This window comes from Schistocerca nitens, chromosome 8 (assembly GCF_023898315.1).
Source record: "Schistocerca nitens isolate TAMUIC-IGC-003100 chromosome 8, iqSchNite1.1, whole genome shotgun sequence".
Classification (NCBI taxonomy): domain Eukaryota; kingdom Metazoa; phylum Arthropoda; class Insecta; order Orthoptera; family Acrididae; genus Schistocerca; species Schistocerca nitens.
This window is the reverse complement of record NC_064621.1, coordinates 448,463,917-448,488,429: the sequence shown is the minus strand read 5'-3', so window position 1 is coordinate 448,488,429 and position 24,513 is coordinate 448,463,917. Positions and strand designations below refer to the sequence as shown.

General features: G+C 40.9%; 1 protein-coding gene across 1 annotated transcript in view; it reads left to right on the top strand.

Annotated features, from left to right (window-relative positions):
- Window positions 1-21,924, top strand: part of LOC126198689 (myrosinase 1-like) — a 74,871-nt gene extending 52,947 nt beyond the window's left edge. The window contains exons 8-11 of the mRNA XM_049935185.1: window positions 4,555-4,703; window positions 12,730-12,864; window positions 15,299-15,405; window positions 21,742-21,924. Of these exons, the coding sequence (XP_049791142.1) occupies window positions 4,555-4,703; window positions 12,730-12,864; window positions 15,299-15,405; window positions 21,742-21,868 (518 nt within the window). The 3' untranslated portion in view covers window positions 21,869-21,924. The remainder of the gene's footprint in view (window positions 1-4,554; window positions 4,704-12,729; window positions 12,865-15,298; window positions 15,406-21,741) is intronic.
- Window positions 21,925-24,513: the final 2,589 nt, after the last annotated feature.

Here is a 24,513-nt window from a genome sequence, read left to right as displayed (position 1 = left end):
CCCATGATGCTTTTCGAGAAGAGTAAGCTGCTGTAACTGCGACCGGGACGGTCTTGGGGTTGAAATGGCGGAAAGTACGGCGGGACTCGCGGAGAGGCCCGCGAACAACAACACAACGGGAGAGGACGGACACGACCAACGAAGGACAGAACGAACAACGGAGTCACAAGGAAACCTAACAAACACGTCCATTCGTACACAGAACAAGGAAGTAAGTAAGCTGTCTAACGCGAGACGATGTTTCCACAGACGTACGCGAGATTAGACTGATTGGATGAGTTTTCTTTTTGTTTCCTTTATTGAGTTTCGATTCCCCCTAAAGGGGGGCAGGCTGGCAGCAGCTTATTACGCCGCCCTTCAGCCTACAGAATTTGTTTTAAAAAGATGAAGATAATAAAAAATAATAACAGTTGGCGATAAAATCGGTGACGTAAAGGTAAAAATGGCAGAAAATTATTGAGCTTAAAACATGAAAGACAGGGTAGATGATGCTAATAAAATACACAGGAAGCAGAAAAATAATAGACAGACAATTAAAAAAAAAAAACACGGCGACAGTCTGGGTTCTGTTCGCAAGAGATATAAAATACACACCCAGCGACAGCATGATTTCTGTTCGCGACACTGTGGAAAGACGCACAACACTGAACACTCACTTAAACACTGCACTAAAAAGTTGGCACAAATAGGACATACCACACCCGAAGCAGGTGGGGGGAAACTGGTCACATGACGGGAAAAAAAGGGGGGGAGGAGAGGAAAAGTGAAGGGGGAGGCGGAGGGGGGGGGAAGGAGCCAATGGAAGATGACGATCCATAAGAGGGGTGCGGGGTGCTGAGCAGACTTGCCAGGGAGTGGGGAACTGGCTGAGCGAGAGGCAGGCGCTTAAGTAGTCTACCGGGCGCGCCGCTATTGGCCGCTGGAACCACATGTTCCACTGTGGCGCCCTCACACTAAGAGCGGGCCAGGAGGCGCGCGCCGCCACAGATTACGACGTGATGGTGCAGAGACCTCTAGGGGTCCTCGACGTCCATGACATCTGGCGGGGATTCAAATTCCGCGGCGCGCGGTACCAGATAAGCTATTGCCGGTGCCGTGTTTCACCCTCTCCGACACGAACATGACACTACACTACACGCACATTCATTACAGTCACCTACAGTTAAAAGATAACTGTACGCACACAGTTCTCATGCCTCAAAAAAGTAAGGTGCCGGCGGGCGCGGAGGATTGGGAAAACCTTTCCGATTAGATGGTTGAACTTTCTCCCAGCCATTCATGCCACACGATTTTACTTTATTACAGACGATATCGTCCGCTAAAGTCAGCAGTGTCAAATATTGTCAAAAGTGCCGTTCTATTGCTCATCGAACTGCGAACTGTCGTTTTCGACCACGAAACGCATGAGAAGGGTCGATTTCATTGACCCCCATTATGCGAACACATTGGGCATTTTTGTGTCGATTCTGAGCGAGTGTGTGCGTAAATTGTTTTCCTCATCAGTCCATGGTAAAACCTCGAGATTTTAACGCTGGGAGTAGCGGTTCCAGCCCCCATGCCATGGGCGTCAAGAAAAGACGTGGAATATGGGTAACAGCGAGTGTGATAACCTTCCTATCGTGTGATACGTCCACGGTGGCAGTGGGTAAAATTCTTGTGCCAAGTTCACATGATTAACGTACTTACACTTCACATGAATTTCCGAACTATGGCCTTTTTTTTCCTTATGTGTCATCACCTTGATGTTTGAAGCACCGCCGAGACCGAGTGCGGATTCGCAGGGCACCACATTTTTGCACCATTGCAGAAGGGAGTTGTGTGCACCTTTGAGCCAAATTTTAAACGTCTGCTTCGCGACAGATGGCAATTACGAAGAAGTGACCATTTAACTGTGTGGCGCAGATTGTTGTTGTTGTGGTCTTCAATCCAGAGACTGGTTTGATACAGCTCTTTATGCTACTCTATCCTGTGCAAGCGTCTTCATCTCCCAGTGCCTACTGCTACCTACATCCTTCTTAATCAGCTTAGTGTATTCCTCTCGCGCGGGATTAGCCGAGTGGTCTCAGGCGCTGGAGTCATGGACTGTGCGGCTGTTCCGGCGGAGGTTCGAGTCCTCCCTCGGGCATGGGTGTGTGTTTGTTTGTCCTTAGGATAATTAGGGTTAAGTAGTGTGTAAGCTTAGGGACTGATTACCTTAGCAGTTAAGTCTCATAAGATTTCAAACACATCTGAACATCTTGTATTCATCTCTTGGTCTTACACACACATACACACGCGCACACACACACACACACACACACACACACACACACACACACACACATATATATATATATATATATATATATATATATATGTGTGTGTGTGTGTGTGTGTGTATGTGTGTGTGTGTGTCCGTGCGTGCATCCGCGTGCGCGCCCGCGCCCGCGCGCTTATGCGTGTGGGTATTTCGGGGTTGCCTAGTGTTGGGTATTGTGGGACAAAGACAAGTAGCAAAAATGAGATTAATGAGAAGCACGCAATTAAAATTGTGGACCACAAAATGGACAAGGAGAAGGAACTGTGTTTCCTTGGAAGTAAAGTTACACATTGGGAAGCAAAGAGGACAAAAAACGAAAAGCTGTTCCTGGCCAAAAGAGGTTCTATAATGTTAAACATCTGTTCAAAAATTTCTGAGAATGTATATCTGGAACATAATACTGTACGAAAGTGAATTGTGGATGGAGGGGAAACCGTAAAAGAACCGAAGAGCCTCAGACGTAGAATGACAGGAAACGAAGGGATTTTCCACAGAATAGGTGAAGAAAGACATGCTTGGAAAAATTTGACAAGAAGAAGGATCTAGATGATAGCACCTGTTTACGGAAATGTTCTTTCATTGGTGGCGGCAGGAATTCATGAAAGGGCCAAGCCCAAGGTTCAACATCATTTGTGAATGACGAAATCTAGATTTATTTCGTGACCAAATTTAAAATCTGCCCTTACAACGGAATGAAGGGAAAAGTCAGTTATTAACAACCAATAACCACAATGCTTAAAAATTTGCTTTGAAACTTTTCCCCTTCTTTAAAAAAATTACAACATGATCAACATCAACAATCACTTTAAAATTCTCTATTTAAAAAATTTACAAGATCAAAATCAGCAATCACCAAGCGCCAGAAGGCTTAGAAATTGCATTGAAATTTTTGTGTATTACAACAAGGTCAAGATCAATACTGAACCCCGAAAGGCTTAGAAATACACTGAACAGCCAAAGAAACTGGTGTACCTACGTAGCGTCGTGTAGGACCCCCGCGAGAACGTAGAAGTGCTACAACACGACGTGGCATGGACTGGGCTAATGTCAAAAAAAAAAAAAAAAAAAAGTGACAGATGGCGTATGGCGTGAGTGGACTGCAGGTGCCATAGGGTCCCACCAGCGACCAGCGAGGGAAGAAAGCCTCCAGTGCCATTGGTTTGGTTTTCAGTCCGAGTACGATGCAGCATTCCACATCAGGCCATCAGTGCTAGTCTTTCCATATCAGCGTAACTACTGCAGCGGGGTCAAGTTAATAGTACTCAATCCCAAAGCCCTCCCATATGCCCCCCACCGCCCCTACAAGAAAAAAAATCCTTAAAAAATTAACTATTCTTTGATGACTCTGGAAGGGTTCTATCAAATCTCTTCCAAATATTGTAGAGGTAAGACACATTACTGTTAGCCATAGATTAATGCGAAAAATTTTGATCAAAACACAGCAGAAAACATTAAATATATCGTACTGAAGCTCAAAGTGTAACGGCAAGCAATTTACCAGATGCTTAATGTGCTTGGTTTTCTGTGTCTCTGAACGTTATTATTTCGTTAACGCTTGTTGACTATTGATGTGTTACACAAATCCATTTGTTCTTTTCAGAAGCACTACTCGTAAATGTACATGACATCCTCCTGACTTCGTTGTTTAATGAAATCACCATGCCGCTGCTAAATCCCGTATTGGTTTGTTACCTATCAGAATGAAGAATCTATGGAGAGTAGCGCACAGGGAAAACAGCTACACAACAGATACCACGGATCGATATCACTGCTATTATAGTCACACCCCCCACTCTGGACAACTTTGTGGATTACTGACAACGCGTTTTACTCTAATCACTGGAATTACATCGATACCCAGGATCCAGAGAGAACTGTTGTGAAATACTTAACTACTGATATAGCTAGACTGTCATAACCGCATGTTATTCGTCGGAGAATGACTAGCAGAAGCCAAAAACTGATATGACTTACCTAATACGAATACAATTACTGTTTTATATCAAACAAATATTTTTGTTATTTAATTGCGGTACAATGAAGGATTCCATTCTTCCAGGAATTACTATCTAGTATCTTCAGACAGCGTTGAATAACGAGTTTTCTTTAATGGGCACTATTTAGTCTGATCCCCATTTTTGTAACTATTTATACACATATCTGTATCTTTCAGAATGTGATAATAAATTATGATGTATTGAGTCAAAGTTACCTTTCACATAAGAATATCTCAAAACATGGCATGTCTGTCACAGGATCTGCGGATTTCCTTGGATTCAATTCATACACAACAATGACGGTGTTCTCTCGAGAGCATGGTATCTCTCCATCAATGGACCGTGACTCGGGAGTCGCCAGGATGCCCAACTACACCTACCCTACCAGCTCCGCCTTCTGGCTCACGGTAAGTTAACATGCAGAGCTAATCCCATCTTCACAGCAAGGAAACCTTGAGTCTGCCCTGGAAGTCCTTTTAATCTACGCGTCATTACTTCACAGCTGAGCTATATGATGTTTTATCTCTTATGAATTCTTGCCACATCATCATTCATGGTGATGGTTCAAAGCCGTCTTCCCAAGAATAAAAACTAGGAACTGAACATGAATAAATTGTTATTACATATTCTTTCTATGAAATGTGACACATTGCAAAAGCTAGTGTTAAGAATTATCCGTTGTGCACCGTCTCTTCTTTAGCATTCTAAGCGATCGCGAACTTGCGGTGGTTAGCAATAAAGGATTGCATATTTACAGCCTTACCTACAATAAAAGGAAAGAGTCGTATGACGTTGTTGGCTAGGAACCCCGACTGGTAGATTGCGCGACCAGTTTGAAAAAATTTCTTCTTCCGTGAACAATGAGAATGATTTCTGTTTTATGTGTGTCTGTTGACAGTAAGTGACTCTGATGGTAGTGTGCAGTCTGTGAGATATTTGTGCTGATGAGACAATTGAGGGCGTCACACTCAGTGCCGGCAAATTGCCCACTGCCCCCAAATGGTACCAAGAGGACAGTCGAGCTCAACGTCTCAATCCAACAGATGAGTTACTGACAGTGGCACATGGCCTGTCTCCATGAGACACTGCAAGGAAGGTCGGAGTTTGATGTAGATCATTGGCGCAAAGTCTGGTGAGCAGGACCTTCGTACAGTCACGTCTCCATCCTGTTGTTGTTGTTGTTGTGGTCTTCAGTCCTGAGACTGGTTTGATGCAGCTCTCCATGCTACTCTATCCTGTGCAAGCTTCTTCATCTCCCAGTACTTACTGCAACCTACATCCTTCTGAATCTGCTTAGTGTATTCATCTCTTGGTCTCCCTCTACAATTTTTACCCTCCATACTGCCCTCCAATGCTAAATTTGTGATCCCTTGATGCCTCAGAACTTGTTCTACCAACCGATCCCTTCTTCTAGTCAAGTTGTGCCACAAACTCCTCTTCTTCCCAATTCTATTCAATACCTCCTCATTAGTTATGTGATCTAATCTTCAGCATTCTTCTGTAGCACTTCATTTCGAAAGCTTCTATTCTCTTCTTGTCCAAACTATTTGTCGTCCAAGTTTCACTTGCATACACGGCTACACTTCGTACAAATACTTTCAGAAACGACTTCCTGACACTTAAATCTATACTCGATGTTAACAAATTTCTCTTCTTCAGAAACGCTTTCCTTGCGATTGCCAGTCTACATTTTATATCCTGTCCGGAGTAATATTGGTTTTAGCACTTTGTTCACAAAATGGATTCTGGAGACTGCAGCTGCTCTCGTCTCCTTTACAAGGTACAACTTATGTAAATAAGTAATTTGTGGCGCATGAAAAATCCCTTGATATGAAATAAATGGGAACGGTTTATCATTCGAGTGGCAAGCTTTAATCGACCAGTTCTTTTCCTTTTGGTGTTCAACACTGAGGTTGGTTTGCAGCAGACCGCCATTCCTCTCTTCTGTCTGCTTTCCTCTTCATCTCCACATATGTGTTACATACAACGTCATTCATGATCTGTTACATGTATGATATCCTTGGTAGTCCCCGCCGATTCCTTCCCTCAATAGCTCCTTCTGATATTGTTCCAATGATGTTGTTGTGTCGTAATATGGGCCCTACAAGTTTATCTCTTCTTGTTTGGATGTGCCTCCACAGAAATCGTGTTTCGTGTACTCTTCTAAGCACCTCTCCATTTGTTACTTTGTCTCTCCAGCTGATCATACTTCTGTAGCATCACATATCCAGGGCCTCTAGCCGTCTTCTCTCTTCTCTTCCAATTGCCCGAGTTTTACATCCGTATAGGGCCACACTCCAAACGAAAGCTTTCACGATATCGACTAGTTAAGTACAATAATGATACATTTCCTGAACAGCTTCTCACAAAAAACTTAGTTGTGCCGTACTTCTATTTTCGTGCCATTAAACGAGCCAGAGATTAAATATTTTTTTAAGTTAAGAGTAATCTAGCAAGAAAATGTGGGAAATCTGCTCCGAAATTCTGTACACGAGTGAAACGACACGAATTTTGACATAAAAGGAAAAAGGAATAAAAGAATAAAAAATGTACAAAACACACTCGAGCCAAGAGGCTTAGCAGAATTTCTGCATCTTGTAGCTACTTCTTTGGTAACTGTTCGAGGGAGTTGTCTTGTACAAGGTGACATTGAGGGCTGGTTCCTACAGGTCACCCAGGCATGAGTTGGTAGACCGAGAAACACCCAGCGGATTAATCTGAATGGTGAAACAAAACGGATTATATTACATTTCAGCCTCCAGTTGCATAAGCAAATAAACTTTACCTGGGTTTCTGCTATAATAATGTAGCCTTCTTCAGAATGTCACAACATAAAACTAACATTAAAATATGCCAGATACTGGCCTTGCCGAACTTGAAATGTTGGTACTACACTACATAGTCGCGTCACTTCACTCATGTTTCGTCGATAGGCCACACCAACGGGCCAGACAGGGGCGCCGCGGGCGCTGAGTTACGACTCCCCACTTGTCTGGCCCGTTGGTGTGGCCTATCCACGAAACATGAGTGAAGTGACGCGACTATGTAATGTAGCACCAACATTTTAAGTTTGACAAGGCCAGTATCTGGCATATTTTAATGTTAATTTTATGTTGTGACATTCTGAAGAAGGCTACATTATTATAGGCGAAACCTAGGTACATTTTATTTGCTTATGCAACTTGTAATATAATTATATTTTACAGTTTCTGACTCTGCTGCACTATGCTAAAAATATTAAAACGAAAAGGCCTCCACAGTCTCGAGGCCCAAAAAGTGTTGCTCATTAGCTATCAGGGTGTCTCGGTGGTCACCGCTACTGCAGGTTCTTTGAAGAGCTGTAACAACATCTCAGCGACGGGAGCCTGTCTCGTCATTGGTTTCCTTGCTGCTTACTGCATCTTCTCAGATCTTGTTGGGCTCCTTTGCCAGATTATTCCTTCGCGTGGGTAGCTGTATTGTGTAAAATATGCACGTGAACGCATATGCGCGCGCGCGCGCGCGCGCGTGTGTGTGTGTGTGTGTGTGTGTGTGTGTGTGTGTGTTCGCGCGCCCAAGTGTAGTAACAGTATTACATTGTCTAAATTTGTAGGCACCCTTTTCACACAGTTAGGAACTATATTTAACATTATAAACACCGTTCTGATATGCAATTTCCACAGTGCTCCCACTGGTAAAAGCATTAATTAATTGTTGTTCTCTTTTTCTCAAATATATATGACTTTATCTAGATTACGAACATTGCTTCGACACGTCTACGTTTCTTGGTCTGAATTATATAGAATGAGCCTGTTTGAGCCGCTAGCTACAAACTGTTTGCTGTGTTCGAGTTCTACAACCATTCTGTCATCTGGACATTTGATCAGCATGTTTTCCATTGCAACAAATGTCAGTTCTTGAACCACCCACGTCTTTTGTTAATTACAGCGTTTCCCAATATAATGATTTACTTTTGTCATTTTTCGCATGTGAATCTCTGCGCTTTCCTAATTTTCAAAGGTTTGCGTCCCTTGTAGCTTTATATCATTTTAAGAGCTCTTCATATGTCACAAATGCATCACAGATATTATTTTAAGACTTCTATATGATCAGATCGCAGATCGTTTGTGATGAATGAATCTATGTTCTAGATTTTCGCGAATAAACATTCTGACCAAAAGAAAAATCAGGCTTTCCTCTGCTCAATATTAAATGTTTCACTCAGTTCCTTCTATTTCTCCATAGTAAAAAAAAATCTTAATTCATTAGCACTATTCATCTCTAATATTGTCACTGTATTTCAGTAATCAAAATCGCTAACAAAACATCTAGCGCTCAGGAGTTGCCTCATAGAGACTCTTAAAATCAGGAAGTGCTGTTATATAATTATTATAAATCCATAAATGAAGTAAGCCTCTGGAGTTAAGATGCACAGAACAGGGTTTTTGTGGCAATATACCGTGCGTCCGCAAAGTCTCTTCGCAACAGGAAGCCTCGCTTGTCTCGTCTAGTTCAGTGTGTGAGGTGTCAACGCATCCAAGTCTCACTGCTCGTCTTCCGTGAGACTGCAGTGGCAGAGTGTTCTATTGTTACGTGTGCGTTGTGCGTTGCGCCTGTTACTTGTGTTATTGTCTAGTTCTTGCATAAGCTGAGTGTAGTGAGAATGCTTACCATTACAGAGAAAGTGGTATTAGTGAAAGAGATTTTCTGTGCAGGTGGAAACTTTTCGGACCATATGAGGTTGCAGTTTAGATTGCGTTCTCCTGCTTCGTGGTGTTCACATAGTGATACAGTACATGATTTCAGTCGCAAATTTCAGACAACACGTTCAGCTCATGACGCACCATGAATTTGTAGGCCCACAATTTCAACAGAACGAAAGCTTGACGACATTTCGGACATCATGTTACGGAGTCCAACAAAATCTGTGAGGAGGTTATCCCAACAAGCTAAAATCTCTCGTACGACAAGCAGAAGGCTGTAACCAAAGAATTGGGGATGTATCTATATGAAATTAGTAGTGAGCAAGAATTACAGTGTGTGGAGCATGTGAAACGAATCACGTATTACGCATGGTTTCAACGATTGTTAACCGACATGGAACTGCTGTTTTAGATCGAACCTTTTTCACAAATGAGGCTTGGTTTCACCTGTCTCGCTACACTAATTTAACGAACTCGGTAATGAGAAAATCCACATGCCTTAAGGGAAATGTCATTATACGCCGAGAAAATCAAAGTGTGGGTTGCGATAACACGAACGTGAATTATGGGGCCAATCTTTTTCGATACAACCGTCACTTCGGATGTCTATTGTTCCAAGATAATTTATTTCCTTATTGTCCTGCTGAATGAAAACGGTATCAATCATTCCTTTTTTCCAATAAGACAACGCTACCGCTCATATGACACACCAGTCGCTATGACTTTTAGATGAAATCTTTGGAGACATTGTAACTACGGAAGGTCTCTGGTCTGCGCGCTCGCGGAATCTGACTCCGACCGACTATTTCCTTTCGGGTATAACTAAAACATTTTTATGTCAAAGTAACCCAAAGCCAATAGATGAACTGAAGACAATGATAATTGATTGACTGCAAACTGATTACACGTGACACTTTGGTAAAGGTGTTCACAAATAGATGTAAACTTGTTGAACTATGCCTTCAACTAAGAGGAAAACATTTCCAGAACCTAATGTGATATTAGTGAGTACAGTGTTTAAATGTAATTAACATAATTAATTAATTTCAATGTTTTAAAAGTAAAATTTAGAATCGAATCAACCAACATAACTGCAGCCACTAGTAGTGATTCCTGGCCCCCGGCTTATACAGCGACATGAATGTGCTGCCAACCTTACACGGACTTTGCGGTCGCACGCTATATTGCCTCCTAGGTCACGTGACTTTGGTATGATGTTAGGGAATTACCACACTGGGGTACCAAAGCGGCTCTCCTAGCAGAGGCCCATGGGGCTCAATGGATCTTCCTGTAGCTGGCATCTATCTGAGTATGGCAGCTCTGTTAAAAGAACTTTGTTTCTTGAGTTTACCACGAGAGGCCTGTGAAAACAAACCATGGCAGCTTATGGCCGTCCCACATCAGCACATAAGGAGAGCTGCATTGTGCTACCTGCCACTCACCCTTACGTAGTTTTCTTCCACTTCAAAGTGTGCGCTATGGACAGTTTAGACAAGGAATCATTTATAAGATTCAAATGAGACCAGCAATCTGGAACACTTCATTTCAGGACTGTTCAAAGTGCGAACAGAAGAAAAGTGTGTTGGGAAACATGAGCGTCGTAAATGCAGTTCATTCCAAAGAACACGCCGTTTTACTTTACAATCACATTCAAACTATATACAGTAAAGCACTATCCGGACGCTGTGTGGTTGGAGATAGTGGAAATTGTCGATGTTCAGTGTCCTCACAGCTTGTTCCTGATGATCCACTCCAGTCACAAGAATATTAAAACACAGATAAACAATATTACCATCCGGCATATGAAAGTTTTCCTTAAAAGCTACTTCCAGACCGAAATAGGACAGCTGCATCTCTTGCTGCAGCAATTGATGCTAATGGATCTAAGACCTCAGATGAAATTGAATTAAGAGATAAAAATGTAAATAGATAAGGCTGGTTTCTTACTTATTGTTCCAAGTATATGTTTGCGATATTAAATTTAATTTCAAAGTTAATTACTTTTCAAATAAAAATTCAGAAATCTCTTTTATGCACACAGTGTGATTCCATGTTACAAACTCTTACACATGATAGATAAGGGTAAATATATCAATTTGACGTAAGCGAGCCTGGTCCGGAAACGACTGATTCGAAAGTTTTAATCGAAACTCTTCCGAATACTTGTGACAGTGGAAAATTTCTACCAGTACTATTCTTGACAAGATCGTTGCGTAGGCAACTTACAGAGATGCTAGTATAGATCAAAACAAAACAAAGATATCTAGAAAACGTGGGCTCTAAAATACATACCTCAAGAGCTATGCGCAACTGTTCATCTTCGATACTGTGAAATATTTCTCTTCTACAGCAAGATGTTTGGTTACGACAGTATTGGAGGTGGCAGTATGGGCCAAAACAAGAAAAAGGCCAGTAAAAGTTGTATCTAAAATGCGTACTATAACAGCTATGGGCGCCTGTTCAGTAGATGGGATGTGTTTCACAGTAGCGTCCACTTCGGTACTGAGAACGGACTGTGCTAGCAGGCGTACCGGCTGACAGGAGCGGAGCCAGCAGAGCTGCCGTGGTGTCCCAGTGCGGTGGCGCCCCACGGTTTCCCCACGAGCGATCTGCACATCTTGTGCCTCATTACGTCGTTAGTACCAACAGAATCCATTCTAAAGCACCGTTGATTTTTTGCACCTTAACTATTTGCATGGTTTACCCAAAGTGAATCTGGCTTAAAGCTTCCCTGAAGTAAATGCAAGGCCATTTCGATTACTTATCAGAAAGTAACACTCCTCAGAAGTCGCTTTTATTATTTTAGCAGAACGAAGGATGGGGGCACCGTTTTTTTAGGCTTTGCGTTAGACTTGAGCGCAGTACCGAATCTCTCTTTTAACAAATTATTTTTCGGTAGCATTAGGAAATGCTCTCTATGTTCTCCATGGTGAAAGTTTCTGAAAAAATGTCGAATTTCGAACTGTGGCGTGAAGTGAATTAGAAACTGGCGTACTTATTTTGCGCATTTTATGTTCTAATGTTCACTACGTTATATAATAAATATTATGAGGAAAAAATACAAAAAACAAAACGATTGTCCAAAAAAGCGAAGTACCTGCCGTAACACACACACACAACCACAGACACACACACACACACACACACACACACACACACACACACTGTTTCAAATGTCCGCCTACGAAAACATTTCTTGGTGGGTACATGTCTTAATGCAAAGTGTAAACAAGTATTATTATCGAAACTTACATGACAATACCGAACTGATGGGAATATGTGCAGAAAACTGTAGTAACTATATTGATATTTATAATTTATGAAGAAATTGTTAGAAGAGACTGCTGAATACTCCAGTGCCAAAGAATTCGTAGAACCTTTTAAATTTTGCGACTGATACGTTTCATAACTTATGAGAGCATTTAGCGAACACAGGTTTGTAATCACAAATAATGTAAGCTCAGGGCAAGCTTCCAGTTGTCAGGATATTGCACTAAGCCCCCCGTTCACTCATTTCTTGTCTCATTCATGAATGGTACATCTTTTTCAAACAGTAACACTTACCATGAAACGATAATTATTTATTAAGTAAGATGCTGATATTCTTATTAACCAAATCTTTCCAAATAAGCACCTAAATTACTCCTTGTTACCATCAGTCACAATACCAGCTTAACACTGTTTGGTGTAACAAAAGGAACAGCACACTTTGATTTTTCTAATGCTGCTCATTTGATGTCTCTCTTTCTAGGTTGTGCCTTGGGGTTTCCGCAGAGTTTTGGACTGGGCGTCTACAAGGTACCCGAACTACCCAATCATCGTTACAGAGAATGGTTACGCTGATTATGGAGACCTGGATGATCAAGAGCGTATCAGCTACTATGGCGTAAGTGAATTGTATTTACAACAAACGCTCAGTTGTCTGTGTGTACTGTTATCAATGTACAATGGAACAATTGTGGAAGGCAGCCGCAGTTCCATCATATTTTCTCGTATTGTGCATGGAATAAACTATTTTTTTTAATTGTGATTTATGATTCTGTCGAGATGTAATCTATAGACTTCTATCAGAACGAGGCGGTCTTTCCAGCCCTGCCATTACAGAAGACGACATTGAAAGGAGCGATTACGGAAAAGAGTTTTGAAGTTTGGAATCAAAAGTTTCTGGTTTTCGTGTGCCTTCAGCACAAGTTTTCGGCGAATTTTTCGTAGTTTCATTCCTTACTATAGATGCATTTCTTGCAGCACAATCTCTAAATTGGCATAAGGCTGATTTTGGTGGAACAGATATAGAAATGAAAGAGAGCTTCTTTGGAAGCAATTAGCTGATAGAACTCCTGCTTGACTGATTCCTGAGTATTCCTCATAAATTTGGGATCATTTTTATGTACATCTAAAGATTCAGAGAATTGCAGTGCGTTTGGATAGTGCCAGAAATGCTCATTCAACACAAGTACCATACGCCATAATATATATGCTGTGTTTCACTGATAGTCTTGTTAAGAGTTCTTACATTGTCCTCATGCATTATATTATTGTCTTTCACATGTACCCGAGGAAATTACTGCACACAGGTAGTCGCAGAAATTCCACCAAGGGTCAATGCTCCCTGGAATTACTCGAAAGTGAAACACAATGTAAATTTGATGAACTCAAAGTGGTATCCACTACTCATCATGAAAAGGTGCAAAGACTTCCTGGGAAAAGGCATTGCTCACAGTGCCACATGAGGCTACATCTCTTCAGTGAGCCCTCCAAAACAGAAACTAGACAGTGACTGCCTGGAGGCATCCAATGTGATCCAATGAGTAGTGACATTACTTCGCCGGCCGCGGTGGTCTAGCGGTTCTAGGCGCTCAGTCCGGAACCACACGACTGCTACGGTCGCAGGTTCGAATCCTGCCTCGGGCATGGATGTGTGTGATGTCCTTAGGTTAGTTAGGTTTAAGTAGTTCTAAGCTCTAGGGGACTGATGACCACAGATGTTTAGTTCCATAGTGCTCAGAGCCATTTGAACCATTTTTGACATTACTTCGTTTAAATGATGCAAGGTGCAAGTGCCCTGACTGCCGAAAGAGGCATTTAATGCATAGTGTGTTGAAAGTATACTTCTAGACAAATGTTGCTCTGTGATGTTTTGGAACTGCTTTTTGTACTGTTTCTTAAGTCCACTCATTCAGGTTACAGTAAACATGAACTAGGATGTTTACTTCTTCTCAGCCACCAATATTTGCCCTGTTTTTTACACGTCTATTATGAGTAAGCTGCAGACACTTTTATCTTCCAAGATGAGAAAGCAGTGTTCATAGGGCTTTTAATAAAGATTCGTTGTTTGGCGATCACTCCGGCATCCTAATGCACCTCAACTGGTCCACCATCTTAATGCCACAGAAAATGTCAGGAGTTACTTGGAATAGCTGGTTAACTGACAGTCAACGTTTCCGCAATACGGCACGTCTACAGGCTCTAATCGTCTGTGAGTATTTTCTTCTGCACGTCACACCTGAAGAAAAGTGTGGACCATCTTCCTCGCTGAATTGAGGCCGCTACATGGCTAGAGGAGATGTACACGGTGTTATCATGATGTTCCCTGGGAGATAATTAGTGTCCACAGTGCTCACATGATATTTAATTTTGTGTCTTATATAAGGTAAGTAGTTGCAATAAAGTTCTAAATTACTGGTCATGAGCGCTGAACTTAATATCCTAACAACTAGAAGTATATTTCCAGAACAATACTGTTGCTCTGGCCCCACGGTATCATGAACGAGCAACGTCTACACTATAAGAATGCTTTCCCCATGGCAACTTGCCACTCATTTTCACTGCTGCCTGACAGGTAGCTGTGTCTCTCTTTGGGAGACAAGAGTGAAATAGTGACTTCTTTCTGTGCTGGCCCCCGAGATCCAGTGTTGAGAAGATGATAGATGCCCCATGACTTGAACACCAGCAGTCTGTATAATCGCCAACTGATAGTAGAAGCTGAAACATCCTAGCACATTGAAACTCTGTACCAGACCCAGTCTCGAACTCGGAATTTTTTAGTTTCGCAGGCAACTGCTCAGAGCTAACCAGGAACGTCTCACGAAATGCCTGCACAACATGTGTTCTGCCAGGACATCTCTCCTTCAGTTTTAACCTGTCTGGAAGTACGATTATAATTTTTAGAGAATATGCGTATTATTTTTATCTGGCGAGTCAGAATGGATTCAGCAATTCATTTTACTTGTTGCGTTAAATGGAACAAATTACTTTTAAGGTTAACGTCATTAGTTTGATATCATTCAATGCACTTTACAGAATATCATACTCTATTTCAGCAATACCTGGCAGAAATGCTGAAAGCTATTAACGAAGATGGGGCCAATGTAATCGGATATACAGCGTGGAGCCTTCTGGACAACTTGGAATGGAATTCTGGTTTCAGGTAAGTCGACGTTATATCGTATGGTATGATTTAGGGGACATATTTAGTCCTATAAGTTCAGTTGATTTTCTATCGATTTATGAAACATCAGTGTCTTTCCATACTACCAACAATCAGGCTACGAAGTCCTTTAAAGCACCTCCTTAGTTCTTGCTCCTAACGACACATTACACGTTTGTAACGTGTTAAACTACCGATTTCTACCGACATCGTCAGCAAGCAGAGATACACCGTTGTTAACCCTTTCACGCCGGCGCCGTGATCGTCGCGTCGTGCGCTATGGACGAGAGCTAGACCCGCCCAGCCGTGCCCGCAGTACGGCGCAGTTTACGCGCTCCCCGCGGCGTCATTCTGTCCTGCTTTCACACTCGTAGTGTTATCGCAATTATTGGACTTTATACTATGTATTTGTTCGGGAAAACATTTACACAAATCACACATGTTTTTGATATTGTGTGTCGTGTCTGTGCACAAATCCAAGTCTCAGGATGTCAATGGAACAGCTGGAGCAGCACGTGTACCTGATGCAAAAGGAGCTAAAATAGGTGTTTCATGTTCTTCTTCAGATTCGGACGATGATTCGCTTCCACGTTCACAGTCACTACCCAGTATGAGAGAAAGAGCTTCCTCCACAGTATATCGCTTATCTGACATATCACTTCTAGTAGAAATTAACTGACGTTAACAACACGTCACTTCAGACTAGAAACAAGGCGGGAAATGAGCAGTGCTACTCAAGGGAAACCACCGCTTTGAAACTGAATGCAACTGCCATCTAGTGACTCTGTCGCTAACTACAGAGTTTGAACAAAGCGCTAGATGGTGCATAGGTCAAACTTCCATACAAGTCGAGCGTAGTGAAGCGGAGAAATGTGACGCGAGGCGGAACTGCTACAGCAGTCCACCGGCTGGGCGGCACATTCGCTCCAGACTTCTACAGAAGTTCACCACAGTGAAGGTGTTAATATACTGAAGGTAGATATAAAAAGCCTACAAGGCCTTTGTTTCACCCTTTCCTATTTAAAGTGCTTCGTTGCTGAGGAGTGGTTATATGGTGTTTTCTGCTACTGAAGTTTTAAATCACAAGCTCGACTCGAGCCTTACCTAAGTTTTGGGTAACAGATGGTTTGATACGGTGCTCCGAAGTTACTAACAGAATAAGCGTCCAAGATTCTGTCAGTAACTTTTTCAGTATGGTTATAAGAGGAGAGGCAGGTCTGTTACCCTTGAAGTAAGAGAGTATTCCTAAATTTGGAAGAGCTCTCACTGACAAGAGCCATGAGAAGTCTAAAGACAGGTTCAGTTAAAATTAGTGTAGTGTATACACAGCATATGAAAGTTCTAAATATCGCAACAAGACTATTTTGTTCTTCACATCTTCCTCTGCAGCTGTACTCTGCGAACCTGAAGAATGGTGCTGTTTGTACTTTCCATTTTTCCATTAACGTGGTTTACCATTCCATTCAAGAATCGAATGACCAAATAATGACTGTTTGTATAACTCTATGTCAAATATTATTTGCGTCAAGCCATCAGCACGATCTCTATAGGGTTGATGCGCAGAGAGCTGAAGAATATTCACAGTTTCTGACAGTGTGTTCATTAATGTAACTACCCATGTTCTTCTTCCATATCAGCGACTTTATACGGCTGCTTGCCATAAAGGTCCTTCAACAACTGTCTTATATGCTCTTGCCATTCTAACAAGCCTGTAAACATTGGCGCCGACATCTCTTGCATGCACACATTACTCCCTGATACACTGGTGTAAATGGTCCCATATATTCTCTTTTCATACGCTTGACACACACGCTAAACTATTCTAATTGGTCCCATACTTTCTCTGTGCACATTCTTGATGTACCCTGTTACACTAGTCTGAGTGGTCCCAAAGACTCTAAAAGGTTCAAATGGCTCTAAGCACTAAGAGACTTAACATCAGAGGTCACCAGCCCCTTACACTTAGAACTACTTAAACCTAACTAACCTAAGGACATCACACACATCAATGCTCGAGGCAGGATTCGAACCTGCGACCGTAGGAACAGCGCGGTTCCGGATTGCAGGACTTTAAATGATGGTACAGATGTTTGCATCGTTGTGAATGTGAAGCTGGGTAACTGATTACTGATGCGTTACCAGTGGATGAAGTCTTTTCCTCACTCTTATATATGTGTGATGGCAACCTGTGTGTATGACTATACATATTGTCTTCTAATTAAACAGAATATTTTTGTAGGTAGGGGGAAGAGGGAGTAAGGAGAATATGATGGAGAAGGGTTACAATCAAGAAGTGTTTATTCAATTTAGTGATTGGTCTCACCTGGCGGAAACAAACACCCCGTCCCAAAATCACGAAAGAAAATAATACTGTTTCAAATATTTGGGTGACTTGCGAAGGCGTCACATTAATAGCTCTTCTAGTCAAAAAGCTAGGAACGAAATACTGACGAAGGAAGAATTCTCTAGTAAGATATGAAATAAGACTATAATCAAGTATGACTGAATTTTCGGATGAAATTTTAGAGCGTACAGGGAAATCGGAGCTCATAATCATCTTTGAGATAACCTGAGATAACATGCGCTGGAAAATAAATGTAAGAATAAAAGGTTTACGGAATGAAACGAGAAGCATTTTTCGCTTAGAAAAGAAATCATGTGTAAGAGTAATGAAATGAGTGTGGCATGTGCGAGACTGAGAGGTAGTGTGTGAGGCTGAGAGCGGAAATTTAGAGAAAAATTAAAAATAATCTTGATGAAGTGAAACTCGTGTTAAACTGTGCAGCATGTGGGAAAAGTTACCAAAGGAATAAACTGTGTAGTATACGATATAGATGGTCCGTACCAGAGTGTAACAGGATAGAGGGAGAAATCGCATGCGGCAAATGTAACAAATAATACGATTACATATTTTTTGTGATTTTTCTCATGTTACTCAGAAAAGAATGGTGATTTTTTACCTTTAAGCAGACATATTTTCCATTGAAGACCCTAACCACCCTAAAGAAATCAACATAATTTAACTTTCAGTTCGATTAAGCGCGATATTATTTTGAAGCCACCTGTAACATTTTCTCTAATAAAATGCAGGTGGGGAGTAGTAACTCGTCCGCTGTAGACTCTTTTTTTCCATATTTCATTGTATGTGAAAAGAGTTTACCTGATAATTATTGTTTACATCCAGCCTACATTTGTCGTCCACTGCTGATTGTATGTGATGCAAGAGCCGCGTAGGTTAATATTTCCTCTGCACTCCCTTTTGAAACAATCTCGATTTGTACGAATTCTTGCTGTAATAAACTTTTGTATGCGAAGGACTTCATGAAATGCCTTCCTCTTCACTTTAATTCAAAGTAAACATTGCAAACGGTGAAAATGTCTCTTCAAATTTGTTTTATTCATGGGCAGCTCCAGAAAACTACCTCACATTACAATGGGATAGGGTGAAGTGTCACGTGAGAGTGAATTTGGTAACGCAGTGCACGATTTAAACTTGTGTTATCGCATAACAAATATATTACGAGGCAGTATCAAATAAAACATCGGCTTTAAACGTTAGTTACATCGAATCATAGGGATATTACTAAGTTTCATTCATAATTTTCGCTAAATTACTGTGATGTGAAATCACTGTGCATCACTTACCTACTATCTGTGAAGGGAGACGGATCACACACTGACTAGCGATAAGCCCATTTAGCAAATTCGTAGACCTGACTCGTTAACTAGGAAACTTACATAACTTTTCTGATGATTCACTATCTGTATGAGATAATTTTAAGCATTGTTTTGATAAACTTTATCTTGTAGCAAGGAAACGCCTAAAGGAACTCACGCAAAAGGTACAAATTGCCTCCTCTGCTCCAACTTCTGTGATTTCTGCAGAGATACAGTTCGAAAATTCCAGCTCGCTTGTTTTCGTACACCACACAATATTCTCTGGTGCCGTGCACCTCATAACAACCGGACTAATGGTACTTTTGGCATGTGAAGGCAGACACTTGCAAGCGATCACGTTATGAGTTATGATTTAGCCATGGTTATCTTCAATGAATAAGCGAATGCGTTGGATTAACGTATTTTCACACAAGAGTAATGTCAGGACTTCGTTCTGGTACGTCCTGAAATCTCACATTATGACATTTGCATGTGTTCCCTACAGCACTGAACTGGAGAGCTTCGAACATAAGTTCGTGCCCTCCCATCAACGTGCTTATGAGGTTATATTTCAGCACTTTCCACCATATGGTCCACAAATGTTCATTATATGGGTTGGAAAACAGACACGCAGGGAGGGTATATTGTCTTTCGTCACGACGGCAACACGTACAAATGAGTTGAGAGCTGGTGAAAGCCGTATCTTCATATCAGTGTGGGAGGGTGATAAAAAACAACGAAATAACCGCCCGTGTTTTGTTATGACGCATTTATTGTGTCTGCGGTCGGAACTGCTAGACTTATGATGTCGGCAACAAGAATTTTATATTCTCCGTGATTTCCCTAAATCACTTTCCTCTCTAGCTCAAAAGGAACAATGATGTACATAATTACCGTACAAGAAGGAAAAATGACGTTCATTACCCCACATCATTAAGGTTATCTTTAGCACTAAAAGGGATGCACAATGCGGCAACTAATATTTTTGATAACTTACCCAGCGATATAAAATGTCTGATAGACAGCAAAGTAAAATTTGTATACAAACTGTAAGAAATTCTGCTTTACAGCTCCTTCTATTCCGTAGAAGAATTTCTGTTGTTGTAATGTGTAAAACATACATCTGTGTTTAAAATTTTTAGAAACATTTTGTCTTGTTTCTATTGGAATGTTAAATTTCTTTTCCACAATAACAGAGCCCCATCGCACTTCCTAATCTGGCCTCCTGTCCTCACCAGCTTCAGCAGACTCCCGAGTAGTAAGCTGTCTCATGATGACCAGAACAGTGGTCGAAATCAGTCATCAGCAAATAAATAGACACCTTTAGGCGTTTGGGACTGTTCCACTACATAAAAAGTACATCTGTGTCTTAAAAAAAAAGAGGAAAAAAAAGTAACTAAACGATTTCTTAATTTCATGAAACTCGTGGTGCAAATGTTGTTTGTAACATAAAAACAACAGAAAACGTAATATATAACTTACTTTTAATATACACATAATGCATTTAGTTTACATATATACTGCTTTATAAATGAAAGAGGTGAAACGTATATGGCAAAAACAAACTGCCTCCCGTTTAGTTGCAAAGACGGAATTTATCTCCATGAATCCAAAGGGAAAAAAAAAGAAAACCTTATAAATGTTCTGCATGTAGCCACAGTTGCAGATTAACCCTTTCAGACCCTCTTGCTGCAATAGTGCACATTAACATTTAATGTGTCTTAGCTGCAACAGAAGTATTTTTCCCTTTTTGCCTTTTGGAAACCTGAGGTGTACATTTGTGGATGTTCACCCTTTCCATCATGCGCAAGTGCTGCCAGCTGTTGGGCACCACTATGAAAATACAAGCAAGTAAATGGAGCACTGCGTAGCCGCTCGTGACCTCCAGAATACACGGATGTGATTAGTTTTCATATATTTCACAGTATAATTGACTATTGTTATTGTTATTTTGGATGATAATAATTGAATGATAATTTTATCATTTGTTACAATAAAGAATATTTAGCAATTAGTTAATTTAGTCCATAGAATGAAGCCAAGTTACAAAGTACGTTTTGAAAACATATTTTTGTATAAATATTGCAACTAAAATCATAAAAAAATCGCCTAAGACCGTTACCGCATAAAGGGTAATTTGCTTCCCACAAGAAATAATTCTGGTTTGAAAGGATTAATTTGCGATGTGAATGTAAAATGACTCGTTCCACATTATTAAGATTTATTGTGTAAATAATCAATGGAAGAAGTAACTAAATAACGAAAGTTTCGGAATGGCTTCTTTACCACAAAAAATGTTTCGTTCCTTCCGCCATTCTCCTAGTTACCATCTAGTGGTCTTTCTTTGACGTTCCATTATCGTCGAAGCCTTAAACGTCGTCTTTCCTACTTTCCTTCTTACACAGTACAAAACATTTCCAACTGCCTACACCTGACCCACCAGGCCGAATTTCTTCGTAACTACAATGCCGACATTTTTTCTTGCTGGATAGCGAATAGTATTTCGTCTATGACTTCACTTTTGTACCAACATGTTGTCGTCTTGAGAAATATAGGCTGAAGCAATCCGACTATTGATTCTGTGTGTGTGTTTGTGTGCTCGTGTGTGGTTTTGCACTACTGGTCAGTACCAAAAGTAATAAATGTTGATATTTGATATGCTTCTGTTCTTGCTTGCAGTGTAAAATTCGGTATCTACCACGTGGATTTCAACAGTACTGAGAGAACAAGGACGCCAAAGGCCTCGGCAAGCTTTCTTGCTGGCATCTACAGGAATATGAGTGTACCAGAAGAATACTTCCAGTAATTGTTTCGATGTAAATTAACCATGAAAAATTTCCAAATAAATATTCTAAATACTAAGTGTTTCTACAGTTATATAATTCACGTACAGTTAACAGCGTGGTTCCTATTATTAAAAGGACTACCATGCAACACTACCCTACCTAGTCACTGCGTTCCTGAGTACATCGTTTTCATCGATGAAACAATGATACCACCAAAATCTGAAGACAAAATGTTATTCTTATACATTTTCCAGACAAAAAAGAAGAAAATACTTTTTTTGTAGAACGCCGTTTGAATTTGCAACCCAACCAACAAAATTATACTGGGTTATTTGTGGTTCCCTCTCATTTTTCTATCTATGATTTACGTTGGGACATATTTGTGTCTTCTATAAAACATCAGCATCTTATAAGTGCTTTTCAGAGGCTGAAATAGCAGTCACCGCATTAGCAGCTTCCAAGAAATGAACATGAGCTGTCATGTGAACATTACAGCTATATGTTACTGATATCTTACTCAATTTCTTGTCTGTTATTTGGATATTTCGTGTGAATCAGTGATAGTTAACACAGCTGTTGGTCTCTCAGGATAGCAGCCACTGTATAAGAGATATTGCGTGCCAGTATATTCCTTTTCTAAAGTGTAATAAAATGGAATACCTACAACAGTCCTTCTGATGTTATTTATTATATGGCTTGCAGTTTCGGTGATTCAGTTCTGGCCTTAACTGAAACTGGGGGGGGGGGGGGGGGGCGGTTAAATCCAATCGTTATACGATTCCATCAGTGGCCAACGTCTATGAACTGGTTTCCGTACACTGTAATAATGATGTGTCTCCAAGCATCGATGGCTGGAGACACAACTGCGTAGTTAAAGTCTACGGAAACCACTTCATAAATGTTGACCATTGATGGAATCGCTCGTCAGTTAAGATTTGAAGATCGCATATTGAATAACCGAAACTAGTAGTGATATAACAAATAACATAGAAAGGACGGCTGTAGGAGCTCCATTTCATTACATAAGTGAGGGGTCGATGCCCCTCAAACCTTCAATCAGAAGGAAGGACATACAAAAACTTCTCTAAAGCGCTATTCTGGTGTTATCGAATACATTCTCAGTGATTATATTTCTGTTTCTTGGAGCGTATTATCATCTGACACTCTTATCATTAGGAATGAAAATAGACATGCCATCTATTTCAACGTTATCGGAGATACTGAACAAAGAAAACTGTGATCTTCCTCTGACCAGTTCATTGGCTCAAAGTTAGGATAAACCATATTTTAACAAGAAAGTAAGCGATTTTCTTCTGATCTTGGTGATTCTCATTTTCATCACCAGTGAGAAAAATGCAATTCTCATTTGCATCACCAGTGAGAAAAATGTGATCGCTCACAAATCCTTCATATTGAAGACCCTTGGTACTATTTGATCTGTCTCAGAATGTTATCCACTGCCGTGTGATTCCACTGCTTCACAAGCGCTATATAAGCTTCCCAATGTGAACCCAAATCACTCAAATCATTCTTTGTAAAATTTACGAAACATTAACGTTACTGTATTTGTTACATTGCTAACCTATACGAAATCAAAAAGTTTCATCTGCAAAAACAGTATTTCTGTGAGTTGGTAGTTAGTAAGGTGAAGGAGAGATGCTGTTCCACATACAAATTGCTCAAAAATACTGAGTATTCGAAAAGTCACGTACAGCGTACGTACCGAAGTATATGTATCTTCATAATATATATTTTATTTCATAATCTCACATACATTGTCTGCATCATATACTACAAATGGTTGCTGTGCTCAATAACGCATGCACGTGCTTGTTTTATGATGTTTGAGGCCGCTCTGTGGAGTACGTTGGCGCTCAAGTAGTTATCCTTCGTAGCTATCTTAATTTTTGCTTTCGCCGCTATGTGGGACCTGTTTTTATAGACCCTTCAAGACAGCCCCTCAGGAGGAAGACCAGAGACGCTAAATCGGCAGGACGCGGTGGCAATCATCCTTCCGAGATGACTCGACCACTAAATAGTTCGCTTTCGAGATGAACTGTTTCGTTGTATGTGTGACAATTATCAACGTTCTGGTGTAATTAGAAGTAACTAGAATTAACTGTTCATGTATCCACTAACGTAAAACCACGCCTAATCAGTGAAGGACCACGGTCCAGTTCTGAAATTCCATCATCAAAATCACGTGGGACAACTGTACGATTATCACGTTTCTTTATCCGGTGCCTTCAATTTATACACACTGTGAACATAATATGCTCGAAATATCAACTTCTGTATAGCTTTCCATGCTCTACCATACGAAATCTGTCCCGCGACGGATAGTCTCCTCAAACGTTTGAAGGATGATGCAGCATCGCATCCCTCACCTCAGGCAGTTTGGCGTCCGTCAAAATCACCGGTCTTTCGGTTCTCTCTTCTTGTCTGTAACTATTTCGCATTCCCGGAAATGGGAAATTAATGTCGTCATTGTTGAACTGTTCGGCAATCCAACACCAAGATATTTCACACGAAAAGTGTCTGTAACAGGTGCCTTAGAACGACTGGCATATTACTGATTAACAATGAATACATGTAGCTCTTGGGAAAATCACAGGTTTATCAACCAATTAACTGCGCAGCAGTCAAAAGTTTCTGCCCGAATCAC